This window comes from Coregonus clupeaformis, chromosome 17, assembly GCF_020615455.1.
Source record: "Coregonus clupeaformis isolate EN_2021a chromosome 17, ASM2061545v1, whole genome shotgun sequence".
Taxonomy (NCBI): domain Eukaryota; kingdom Metazoa; phylum Chordata; class Actinopteri; order Salmoniformes; family Salmonidae; genus Coregonus; species Coregonus clupeaformis.
The window spans coordinates 47,739,397-47,752,254 of record NC_059208.1 but is presented as its reverse complement, the minus strand read 5'-3'; the positions used below and the strand labels follow the sequence as shown (position 1 = coordinate 47,752,254).

General features: G+C 41.3%; 2 protein-coding genes across 2 annotated transcripts; one reads left to right on the top strand and one right to left on the bottom strand.

Moving 5' to 3' along the window:
- The first annotated feature begins 1,348 nt into the window (after positions 1–1,348).
- LOC121586668 (armadillo-like helical domain-containing protein 2) lies at positions 1,349–5,472 on the top strand. Its single transcript, XM_041903580.1, has 3 exons — positions 1,349–1,560; positions 4,561–4,742; positions 5,099–5,472. The coding sequence occupies exons 1-3, from the start codon at positions 1,362–1,364 to the stop codon at positions 5,372–5,374; spliced, it is 657 nt and encodes a 218-aa protein (XP_041759514.1). The 5' UTR covers positions 1,349–1,361; the 3' UTR covers positions 5,375–5,472.
- Positions 5,473–5,487: 15 nt separating this feature from the next.
- LOC121586667 (geminin) lies at positions 5,488–11,527 on the bottom strand. The gene is made up of 7 exons (XM_041903579.1): positions 11,422–11,527; positions 10,809–10,873; positions 9,703–9,804; positions 6,861–7,017; positions 6,555–6,637; positions 6,158–6,268; positions 5,488–6,026 (listed from the first exon to the last, which is right to left on the bottom strand). Exons 2-7 carry the CDS (start codon positions 10,842–10,844, stop codon positions 5,829–5,831), a joined length of 687 nt encoding a protein of 228 aa, XP_041759513.1. The 5' UTR covers positions 10,845–10,873; positions 11,422–11,527; the 3' UTR covers positions 5,488–5,828.
- Positions 11,528–12,858: the final 1,331 nt, after the last annotated feature.

The window sequence follows — 12,858 nt, the reverse complement described above, 5'->3', positions numbered from 1 at the left end:
ACAAACACTAACAATGACTAAATCTCATCTGCCCAGGCCCGCATGCTCACACCCCCATCCCTAGTGCCTACATTGTTTGCCAGTTGTTCTTAAATTGTACCAATTTGTTTTTCTCGGTCACCCATGCTATTAAAATATTTAAATAAATTGTGTCAATGATGGCAGATTGATTGACTTCCAAGTTTTGTATACTTTTTTCAAGATGAGTTAAGAGAATCGTCCAGCCCATTGGGTATCTCTACACCCCCATATGCCATATCTTGAAATATGCAGACAGACGGAATAAAAGTAAGTTTACATTGTAATACTTCTGACAGCCAACTTTCTAGCTCCGCCCACAACTTCCAGACTTTATTGCATTCCCAGAAAGCATGGATTATTGAGTCATTATTAGTTTTACACTTGAGACATGGCTGCCGTTGTGCTGTAGAATTTGTGAATTTTGTATAATAAATTATATACATTAGTTAATACTGGATTAAGCATACATTTGTTAACTGTAATTTCATTAGTTCTCCAACTTTCCCCTCCATCTTGTGTCAACATCAGTTCTATTGAAGTCTTGGTTCCAATAGTTTATATTTTTTTCCGAAGAGATTGTCAGTTGGATATGCTCTCTGCAAGGTTTTGTATATATTCCCAATCATATGAACATCCTTTTCTAACTGCCAAAGTTTTCGGATTTATTTTTGTTTATACCAAGGACCCCACCGAACACAATTAGTTATTTTAAATTGTCTACAGTACACCAGTCTAAAATGTGGACAAGATCAGAATGTCAACAAGCTCAGGACACATGTTATCACCAGGTGTAAACAGGGCTAAAAGGACAAACACAAAGAGGAGAGGTGACTGATGAGGTGACAAGTATGTCACTGCTGGAAGGTTAAGAGGATGTGGGAAAGAACATAACATACTCACCCTCTAGCTCAGTGTTTCCCAACTCCAGTACCCCCAACAGCAAACATTTTTGTTGTAGCCCTGGACAAGCACACCTGATTCAAGCCCTTGAGTTGAATCAGTATGTTTGTCCAGGGCTACAATGAAAATGTGAACAGTTGGGGGTACTCAAATACTGGAGTTGGGAAACTTAACTCTAGCTGACTTAACTTTTTTCTTGTTAGAAAACTTTTTAGAGTTCAGACCGGGATTATCAGCCTACATAAACCAGCAGAAATTCCTGTGCTTGTGTGTATGGTATTTCCATAGAGAAAGAGCAGTATCCGTGTCTATGGATATCTCTAAAGTAATTCTACTTGTATTAAGAATGTAGTTGCATCACAATGGTTAGAGAATTTTGTATTCCATCTCAAGCATTCCGATCCACACAAATTCAGCTGAACAAAAGGAAAACTGCCACCATGATTCAGCGAATTGCATTATTTTACAGCAACCATATAAAAAACTACCTGTTTCCCAATGATGAGGGGTCTGATGAAGACTATAAGAACCTGCACTATAAGAAGATTAGACTAGCAGGCCAGGACATTCAGAACACAGAGCTGCCTCTGGAGAAGAGAGTACTGGCGGTCCACAACATTGGCCTACTGGGATACACAGGTATAGTGTAGAATAAGAAACAGGTGTGCTTAATGCTTCCAACCTTATTCAACACTTTGTAATGTAGTAAACTACACTGCTCATAAAAATAAAGGGAACACTAAAATAACACATCCTAGATCTGAATGAATGAAATAATCTTATTAAATACTTTTTTCTTTACATAGTTGAATGTGCTGACAACAAAATCACAGGGCGCCAGTGGCGAATTTGCCAATCTTGGTGTTCTCTGGCAAATGCAAAACGTCCTGCACGGTGTTGGGCTGTAAGCACAACCCCCACCTGTGGACGTCGGGCCCTCATACCACCCTCATGGAGTCTGTTTCTGACTGTTTGAGCAGACACATGCACATTTGTGGCCTGCTGGAGGTCATTTTGCATGGCTCTGGCAGTGCTCCTCCTGCTCCTCCTTGCACAAAGGCGGAGGTAGCAGTCCTGCTGCTGGGTTGTTGCCCTCCTACGGCCTCCTCCACGTCTCCTGATGTACTGGCCTGTCTCCTGGTAGTGCCTCCATGCTCTGGACACTACGCTGACAGACACAGCAAACCTTCTTGCCACAGCTCGCATTGATGTGCCATCCTGGATATTTTTTTGAGCAGTGTATATTGATTGAAGTAAAGAGAAGAAACCTGCAATCACTAAATAGGTCCATCTCAGGGCTCTCCAACTCTGTTCCTGGAGAGCTACCCTCCTGTAGGTTCACCGCAACCCCAGTCGTAACTAACCAGATTCAGCATATCAACTAACTAATTATTATAATCAAGTGCACTAGATTAGGGTTGGAGCTAAAAACCTACAGGACGGTACCACTCCAGGAATCGGGTTGGAGAGCCCTGTATCTATCTAATCAACACTTATCTTGACTGTAGCAGAGGCTACAAAGTTCACTTTAACAACATAATCTATTGTTTTAACACTAATGGATAACCATTCTACGGGCGCTCCGCGTAAACAGTATTATGTAATGTTTTCTGGCGGCAGGTCGCATAGTGGTTAAGAACGTTGGGCCAATAACCGAAAGGTCGCTGGTTAGAATCCCCGAGCCGACTAGGTGAAAAATCTGTCGACGCAATTAACCAGAGATTATCCATTGTATTGCCGCTCTAACAATAAAAATAAATGTATTCAAAAATGGAATGCAGTCTGAGGCGGCAAAATCAGGCGGGACCATTCTAGCCAATAAAAGGGTAGATACACGTGTGAACAGGCGGAGCGGTTTCTGCTAGTTACCACAGCCACAAAGTCCAAATTGGAGTTATTGTTAAAAAAAACAAATTTTAGAAATAGGCGGGGTTTATGCCTTTGTGGCTGTGGTAACTAGTGATGACCAGGCACAAGTCCGATATAAAGTGTTTTTTTCTCTCAAAGTTGCAGGGATGTCGTGTGTCCTACTAGTAACAACTCAAGAATTACGAAACTTATATTTGATCAAATAAGCCTACGTAGTAAATAAGCCATTCCATTTTTTTTAAAATCCAAATTCGACTCTCCCAATGACCGCCATACAAAAACTCCTCGCTTGGTGAGCGAAAAAAACACCACTTGCAGGAGAAAAACAGATTTTGGGCCCAGTCAATCCTCTCACTTAGTCTCTTCCTCTCGGACCTCTCGGTAAATTTAGTTTTAGTTATAGTGAAACAACTCAATTCTGGTCTTCATTTTGGAAGTTTGTTGCAAAAGTGATATTTTTATTATTTTATTAGTAAATCTAATCACCCCCCCCAGCGGTTAAACTCTACCATTGATATTGTGATGTAGCGGCACTATGTCATCTCAAGGGAGGGGTTCGGTATGAAATACTCTCCCTTCAAGGCCTACTATAAAAGCAGGTGACAGCGTCTTTATTATTTGGCAATTGTCTTTCTAAGTGGTGTGGCAATATATTTTGCAAGACGCTTCCTTGACTCCAACTGCTTGACTAAACTGACATTACACCAAATTCAAAAGGCAGTAAGGCACATTTCCGCATATGACCAAATGTAATGTTTTTGCTTAGTTTCTGATTGGTCGCGTAGTCCGGTAAAACAGGTGACTCGTAGCTCAATGGTTGAGAATTCTAAACCCACATATCCTTTATTTACAATATTCATCCTGTGCCCACACACGCACACTTGTAATTCTGAAAAGTGAAAGCATACCTGTCAGAGGGGGTCGCCCTGGTAGGTTTTGATACAGTACCCAAAATCAATCTGAGAGTTAATTTTGACCATTGGAAAAATAACTAACTACTGCAATGCAGGTTGGATTGAATTGAGCCCCTACATTTTCAAGGTGATTGCACTTTTCCCAACACAATACTGCAGTTTATGAGTCTCTACATTGAGGATTTTTTTTGCGCCCATGGGGGATTTGAATTTACACAGCAAGTGGCAATAGATGTCCGGGCGCGTTACCACTATGAGCTAACTGTCCAGAGCCGTATCTGCTCTTGATGCACATTATTTTATCATCAGAGCATGCCAGTGGACTTCTGGTAAGTATGCTTTAGTGAGAAAGTGTTGGAATCAGGTACAACTACGTTTACCCACCCCCAAAAATGAACATTTATAAGCAATTCCACCCACCCACAACTTCACACCGGAATGCATTTTTTAAAATTAATTTGAAGGGGTTGGGCAGAGGCTGAAATTGGGGTTGAGAGTTAAACCCTTTAACCTTAATTGCTCCTGTAAATCGCTCTGGATAACAGCGTCTGCTAAACGTTTCGACATCCAATTGCCGTGGTGAGGTACAACTCCTTTGGGCTAATTATACCTGTTTGGGCATACATAAACAATGGATTGTTTTGGTCTCAGTGTATGCTAATTAAATGAAGACAGCCAAATGCATGTCTTTCGCACCACTGCACTGCTCAAATAAACTCCAAGATTATATTCAGTGTCTTGTGAAATCAAAGCACATTGCAAAGCCATCGTGTCAATGTTTGATACATAAAAAGTACAATCAAAGCAACCGAAAGAGGACCATTGCCTCTGAAAAGTATTAAAACTATTTTGCCAGGTGGCAACGCAGCAGCAATCTGTGCTGCAGAGTACATGCCCCTCATGGCAGACTTCCTCAAGCAGCCCAGCCTGTCAGATGACCAGAGGATCTCTGTGCTGGAGGGGCTGTCTGGGGTCTGTTACGTCCACCTGACCAACCAGAAGCAGGCCCACTCAATGGGCCTCTACACCACACTACAGGTAGGGACAGCAGGTATCCTAGAGCAGAGGTATTCAACGCTTACCCTATGAGTTCCAGAGCCTGCTGGTTCTGTTGATAATTCATTGCACCCAGCTGGTGTCCCAGTTCTAAAGCAGTCACTGATGAGTGGAACAATTAAATGCAGTGGAACAGGCATTGCAGTGGAGTTGAGTTTGAAGGGCCTAGAGGTTAGAGCTGCAGGTAGGGACAGCAGGAGCAGTTAGAAACTCTGGTTCTGGATGGTCACCTGCCATTGTAGCCTTGAGCAAGGCACTGAACCCATAAAATTGATGTTTGGCATAAAATTAACACAAAATCTGTCTATGACAATTCTGTACACAATCTTCTCCTACAGGAGCTGATGGACACGACCTGCCCACTGTCCACCAAGACTAAAATGTGGAGCTGCTACTTGCTCAACATCCTGTGCTGTAACAACATCCCAGTTATACGCACCCTGGTGGGGTCACAGAGCCTGAGGCTGACCCTTGAGGCTCTGGAAGGACAGGACTGGTACGGTTGGCCAAAGAACTACGCCAGGGAACTGCTCTGTATGCTAGGGTTCTGGACACCACAGGTTGTTACAACACTAGGCGCAGGACAGGTTGCGGAGCAAAACTACGGCTCTTAAACTAATTTCTGATGCCTTTTCGTTTGCAGTCAGGTTTAGAAAATAGGCCAACTGGCAACTGATGTCACACTATTCTTTTGGAAGTTTGAGAAATTAAAGGCAAGTTACAAAAATAAAATAAAAGGTGTTTATTTCACAGAACATTCCTGAAGCCTATGTACACAGAGTGCACTAAAACGGCACTATAATGAAAGCCAACGTTTGGTAAATGATCAAATACATTTAAAAACAGCAAAGTTAAAAACAACCAGGGAAACTTCCCTTTCCATAGCCGCATTATATGCTGTTGTGGTTGACCAAAGTAAAAATCATGCAAGTAAGGCACAAGTATCTCTTGAGATGTTAAGCAGAGAAAATATATAAATCAACTACAGGCATCAATGCCAGAATGGTAAGTCCATAACACAGACATTTCCCAAAGTTGAGTTTCACCCGTGCACTGAAGTTCTGCCACTCAATCCTCTCCTGAGGAGTCATCTTCCTGTTGTTTTGTGACATCATCCAAGACATCTGCCCTGGGTGTGAAATCACTGCTGGTACCAAGGTCATCAGAGTCATCTAGCTCCTCCAACTCATCTTCCGCCTTCTCGTCGGCACCAAGGGTGATCTCTCGCAAGTCATCTAGACTTTCCGGACTCTTTCCAGTTAACCTCTGAGAGGAGATAGCATGAGCGTTGAACGTCACAAGCTACCTTATGTTTAAAAAGCATCCAGCATAGACTTCAAAAGAGCCACAAATACCCTTATGTTCCATCAATTTCCCACTACTTTCCCAGGACTCACCTCTATCATGTCAGCCATGTGTTGTACATGCTGGGCCAGCTCCTGAAGCTCATCATTCTCAGTCTTCAGGTGGGCTATCTGCTCATCCTTGGCATCAATGTCTTTGTGCAACTGCTCAAACAAGGTGATAAAGTCAGTTTTGAGAACTTGACAAAGTTTCAGGCTTCACCATCAGCTAAAAATCAGTTTCACAGACCCCACTATCAGCTTAACTCAATGGCACTAAAATAATTCCACTATATTCAAACGACCTTGGAGCAAAATGCCACATCTCTCTGAAACAGACTAACACCCATTGTGCCAGGTGGAGTGCTGCCAGAGAGACTACCGGATTTTGACTCATTTTGAAGCGTGGGAAAGGGACAAGTTAGTCAGCTTTCTTCAGTGATTAACTCACTTTCTCATTTTCCTGTAGAACGCTGTAGAGCGCTTTACGTCTCTCCTCGGCTACCTCTTTCCAGTAAGAGGAGGGAGGGGTTACTGAAACAGAGGGGGTAGGCCATTTCAATTTAACTACTGGACAAAAGGAAGAGATTAATAAAAGGATATAGATTTAATTATATGGGATTAAAAGTATTATGACATTGTACATTGACAAAATAAACCCAGTCCATTTTAATGAAACATTGATGTGATAAATGGTATTAGGATCATGGCCAGCCAAACAGTTAGAGTGCTTGTAAATATTTAAATACAAACATACCTTTGACCATTAGTTCATAGGCCTCCTTGGTAACACCATCAGGTAGATCTCCATTCTCTGTGTTTTTAGATTTGACAGCAACTTCAGCCTTCACCCTCTTTGAGCCCTTCACTTGTTCTGCGTTCCACTGTTTTCTTTTGTGAACCACCTTTCCCGTCTAAAAAAATACCCAACAAAGAATTACTTGATCAGCACATCGGTTGTTGGCCTGATCCAAAAATTAGTTTTTCTATTTAAATTATACAAAATTCTGGCAACCAATAGAATGTAATGTATATGGGGATACGGTCATCCCAGCACCGCAGATTCTGCTGCAAAGAGACAAATCAATTGTTTTTAGGGCTGACCCCAATTAGTCGACTGGTCGATTGTTTGGTCTTTAGGCTGTTGGCCGACCGAGATGGTTTTAGTCGAGCAGTAACACACATATTTGCGCCAATCTCAGTGACCTAAATCGATTGCAGAGGCCTAGACTAAAAGCCAATTTATGCTTGATTCGAAAATGTGGTCTGAGGCTCCATATGGAGGGTGTGACGCAATTGCAGAGCCCCCAGAGGTCAAATTGAGCGCTGTACTGTGTCGCCATGCGCCTCCCAAATGTTGTAACAATGCGGAGGGCTCTGTATGGCTCCGCATTGACATGATTGGTTGACGGTAGGTGGGGGCAGTACATAGTGTATAAACACACTCACTTCCTTGACAACAGCTCTGCAAAGCACAAGTAGTATGAATGCCCAGACTTCTGCGGAGGCCATTCTTGCCCTGACTTCTGCTCCGTAAATGCTGCATGGCCAATGCAGACGTCGGATTGACCATGCGCCCAGATGCACTTCTCTCCAGAATGCGCTCTCCCCCACCAATTTATGCACATTCATAGTTGAAATTCCTAGTGTATTTCAATTCCCCATTACATATGTCACCAGTAGTACATTTACCATGAATTCCTATTTTTAAAAAAATGTATCTACAACGTTTGGTTTGGTTATGGTCATTTCTTTTAATGTATTCAATATTACAGTCTTCCTGTTCTCATTGTTGGAGTGGACACAGTTTGCAGAGTGCACAACCAATGCTACACGAGAGAAAGTTTTGGTTGATTTAATTCCATTTACTAGTTCAGTCAATTTAGTAATTGTCTTTTGTTTGGAGCGCTCCTGTCAATGTTAATTAAGGACACGCATAAATAGAAGTTGGCCTATAGGCTACCTGGCCTGCGTGCGAATGTAGGCATATAAATGTGCCCATTTGGGGATCTGATAGTATTTCTGATTGGCTTAACGCACCACCACTAATGACCTGTGGAGCTTCTCAAAGTAATGTTTTCACCTCAAACAGCAAGCAAAGTCTGTTTTTACATCCACTGAGAATTACAAAAGTTAATTGTATTTGAAAAATTGATCCAATTGATGCCTTTCAATAACCACTCAGCGTGAAAGGGGGGGGCTGTCATGCTCCAATCCAATGGAAACTGCATTAAATATGCTTCTTATCAGTGGTTGACTTGGACTGAAATAGGTTCCGGTACTCATTTTGGGTGATGGTACTTTTTATATTTTAGGTGCAGGAGCTCCACAATACTTTTGAGCTAATATTCTAGAAGAGGAACAGGAGCTCACGCAGCAGAAATTTTGAGGTGCCCCGAGCTCACTGGCGTGGGAAACTCTGAGGGCCCAGAATATTTTATTCAATGTTGCAAGTGCATTGCGGGCAGAACCCAAGTTAATACAATGTTTCAAGTTCGTTGCAGACAGGCCATGTGTAGCCAATGTGATTTATAGGATATTTTCTACCTGCAATGTTTGTTGGCTTTATGTAGGCCATTTTTACATAGTTGACAATGGCAATAGAAGTTAACTTACTTTAGGTTTGTATCATTTAAATATAATTTTGATTAACCACATGACAATGATTGAGATTTGAAGACGTTATAAATTAAACTTATGGTTTTCATTTGCACATTTTCATAACTGGCACACAGCGCGGTAGAAAATGTAAGAAATTGGCATTCCACATGAGAAAGGTTGCCGACTCGTACTGTAGTCTAGTCTATTACCGGCAATTTCAGGAGAGTAAAGGCAGAATCTGCGAAAGCCAGCTGGAGAATAGATGGGTCATGTTAAGGTTCTGGTCACCTAGATCTCTGGCACCCTCTTGAGGCATCAAACCGTAAGCTTAAAGCATCAGACAAGCTCAACGCATATAGTTGATTTTATTAAAACACAGGATGTGTCTACATGGAAAAATACACTGTTGAAAAATTAGAGCAATTGATTGGTCGAAAGAACATGACTTTCAGTTGAACAAGATTTTTTTTAGTCTGGGTCATCCCTACTTGTTTTTGTACTGCTCATATGTAGCTTGTTTTTGTTCGCAGGTTCAAGAATGGGCCAAAATAACTGCCGCAACATTCACCCAAAACGAACTCTTCAAATAGCACTGCTGGGTAATTTGAAAAGCCATAATCAATAATATAATACTCTTAGTAAAAATCCTGTAGAAACAGACTAGAAAGGTTCAGAACTTGTGAGAAAAACATTAGTTGAAAAATATATGGCAAGTAGAAATCAAAACTGGACGGTTTTCAGAGATTGATGGGAGGGGTTGAGGGTAGCTGAAGGGTGGGACTAAAGGTAAAGAGGGATAACTAAGGTAAACTGTCCCATGCCTGTAAAATGTTCATGTTGGAAGTACAAGTCTAAGTATTGTTGTCCATTAGTTTACTCCAATTAGGGGAGGGGTGATAGGGCTAGAGGAAAATGTAAAAAATATTGGAACCCCCCAAAAAAAATACAATATGGTTAGCCAAATACACTGATTTGGGTGACAAGTCCCCACGACATACCGGCATTCCTCTGCCATGGTTCTTATTGACTGCAGCTTGCTGGAGGACTTGCAGAGTTTTCCTTGTGGGTCCCATGCCTTGAATGGATCCACCAAAAAAGTGCTGAAATAAAACATGAAGTCAAATGTGAAAAGTTTAATCCAGTACAGTTAAATAATTACATTTTTTTAAGTAAACAACGAAAAGTCTGTGCTCATGCGATTCCATACAAAACCAGTCAGGAGTTTGTTACACCCCTCTGTGAGAAACCATTGAGGTGCAACTTCGGTGGGAAACAACCCTCTCCCTGACCTCAGCAGTGAGCACACTCAGCATTGACCTGGGTATAGTGCCATTCAACAGACCCTACTCTGGTTACAGTCACGATTGTCATTTTGGGATAGCAAATAAGTGAAGTGGCTGAACAGCCCTGCGCATCTCACATCAAGGCAGACCTGGGTTCAAATAGCATTTAAAATCACTTCAAATGCTGTGTTTGAACTTCTGTTGCAATGGAACCAATAGAAGAGCCCAAACAGTCCAATCCCTCTGTCTACCTGGCACTCCAGGCAGGCTAAAGCAAACGCTCAAAGTATTGGAAAGACTTCCAATAGTATTTGTACCCAGGTCTGATATCTGACTGGATTGCACAGGCAGGCGTGGGAAAGGGGCAGGCGTGAGAAAGGGGCAGGCTCACCCTGCTCCTAGCACAACTGCATGCATGGGGTGATTGCCTTCCAATTCCCACAGGCTGCAATTGGCCCCAGGTCATTATCTTACCTGCTGACATTCTTAACCAAATAATTACTGTGGGAACTAGTCTCAAAATACTCACTATGGACAACTACAAGTTAGTGAGCATGCAAACATTAACCCTAACAATATATAGTGACAGGCACGAGGTCGAGTCATCGAATTTCAAAATGTTGAGTTCCAATTCTGGAGGTGCATGAAGGATCTGTGGGTTCACGGCCTGTTAAAACCACTTCAGTTAAATTGCTGAATTGTAATGGTGGGCCTCCTTGCACATAATATTTCAGTCATTAACTTGACAGTACAGTAGTCTGCTACTAAACACTTTGATATATCAACACTAGACAGGGGATTGGCATTTATCATTTGCTTACCTTTATGTTCTCAGAGGCTTTATCCCCAGGTTTCATTTTCCTAATGGATATTTTCTTGACAAGACCTGGTGAGAAAGGTACACTGTAAATCCTAAAGGCAATTTACTACTCGAAAAAGTGACTTGAGAATGATAAGGTAAAGCGTTACAATGTAACTTAGCCAAGAATGTTTGCCGACACTGGAATAGCGTTCTATAATTGTTATCTACAGTGTAACAGACTTCCCATCTCGCGGGAAGAAAAAAGCCGCCAAAAATGGCTGGCAAGGTATGGCCACAGACAAAAGCTGAAAGTTACCAGGATCTTTGGTATGGCCAGATTTCAGGTAATAACAACTGTCTAGTTAGTTAACTAACATTATCAATGTCTTGCTCCAAAGATACTAACGCGGACCAAATTGGCTAGTTAGTAAAGTAGAAATGATAAAAATCATAAACCAAACCGGCTAAACCAAGTAACGTTAGCTAGCTGGAGTTAGCTAGCAGTACTTGCTAACATTCATTAGTAAAATAAAAATACGCAATCGTTCGTGTAATACACTTACTGACTTGAGCGTATTTGAACTTTGAGTGAAATTAAACATTTTATACTACCATATAATAATGTCACTTACAGTTTTGGCAACTTCCGAAAGTGGGATCAGGTTGTTTTTGCTTCTTTATTTCTCGAGTCACCTTCCTCTCGCGCCAGGAGCTTAAATATCCTCTTATCACGTGACATATGTAACGCTACTTCAGGATTTTGTAAATCCTTCAAAATAAGAGTTGTCATCCGTTCTCGTTCTCGTTCTGCCCAGTAAACTAAATTCATTATGAAAGTAAAAATGATAAAGTATGCAGTTATCAGCAATCAATATATCTTAGTTCATTATCAAACACATGCATTTCTAATAGTGAAAATAATGATGTGATATATTTTGTTTTTATTTTATTTTGTACGTTTTAAAGGTAGACAGCGATATGACATTAATCAGGGATGGGCAACTCCAGTCCTTGGGGGCCGGAGTGGTGTCACACTTTTTCCCCATCCCACAGCTGATTAAACTAATTGCATTCTAACCTGAAGATCATGATTAGTTGATTATTGGAGTCAGGTGTGTTAGCTGGGGCTGGGGCAAAAGTGTGACACTAATCAGGCTCCCAAGGACTGGAGTTGCCCATTCCTGATGTAGATGCTGAAAGTAAACAGCAGCATGGTAGGTCAATTTCCGCAACAACTAACAGCATTGAAGTGCAACTTCTCCGCTGTTTTGGTCCCGTGGCTACCACATTGTAAAAGCGTGAAGCAAACCCATCACATGCGCAGATATTGTGTGAAGGCGAAGTCGTGCATCTCGCTCACCCCAATATCTGCGGTGCTGCTCATTGCAACATTTCACTGAGTTTACCTTTAAATGTTTTTGTGCAGTCCTATCTAATGGACTGTAAAACATTTTTTACAACAACAACCGTACAACGTATCTCAATAAAAGGAAGGTTCATTGTACTCTGTAGCCTCATATAACATGCAAAATAAAACAATTTACACCACCCTGAACCCCTTTATTTTTATTTTTAATAAAGACAATGTAAAGGGACAGTTTTGTAAGTTACAATGTGTTATCATCCTTCACAAAAGTGAAAATTGTGTGCTTTCATGTGAATATATATAGAATACCTTTATTTAATAGTAAAAAGCAGATTAGTATTCACAGTTCTGACCAAAGGCATAGCCTGACAGAGGAGAGGGAGAGCATATACTACATTGATTTATAGATTCTATTGTACAGTATGTTCTAATGCGCCACCAACCAAAAGACAGTGTCTATTTTAAACTTAAAGGAGCACTTTCCTTTTTTAGAACAAATCTCTATTTTTGATGTAAATGGAATGTTATAGAAGGGTCCAGACATCTTTTTTGTGATTTCACGTTTCTGAGAAACTTACCCTAAACAGCAAATCACTTCCTTGTCCTCGTTGTGTAGTATAGGGGCCCTGAAAAAACATGAACAAAAGGCTCCAAAAACAACCAAATACATCCTTTTAGAAATGGCAATGCTCTCAGTATAGAG

Excerpts from the sequence above, each read along its gene's own strand:
- LOC121586668 (XM_041903580.1), top strand. The coding sequence starts at position 1,362 with ATGATTCAGCGAATTGCATTATTTTACAGCAACCATATAAAAAACTAC. Across the intron at positions 1,561-4,560 it reads TGGCCTACTGGGATACACAG|GTGGCAACGCAGCAGCAATC; the intron begins GTATAGTGTAGA and ends CTATTTTGCCAG. Across the intron at positions 4,743-5,098 it reads GCCTCTACACCACACTACAG|GAGCTGATGGACACGACCTG; the intron begins GTAGGGACAGCA and ends CTTCTCCTACAG.
- LOC121586667 (XM_041903579.1), bottom strand. The coding sequence starts at position 10,844 with ATGAAACCTGGGGATAAAGCCTCTGAGAACATAAAG. Across the intron at positions 6,269-6,554 it reads TTCTACAGGAAAATGAGAAA|TTGCACAAAGACATTGATGC; the intron begins GTGAGTTAATCA and ends TTGTTTGAGCAG. Across the intron at positions 6,027-6,157 it reads ACATGGCTGACATGATAGAG|AGGTTAACTGGAAAGAGTCC; the intron begins GTGAGTCCTGGG and ends ATCTCCTCTCAG.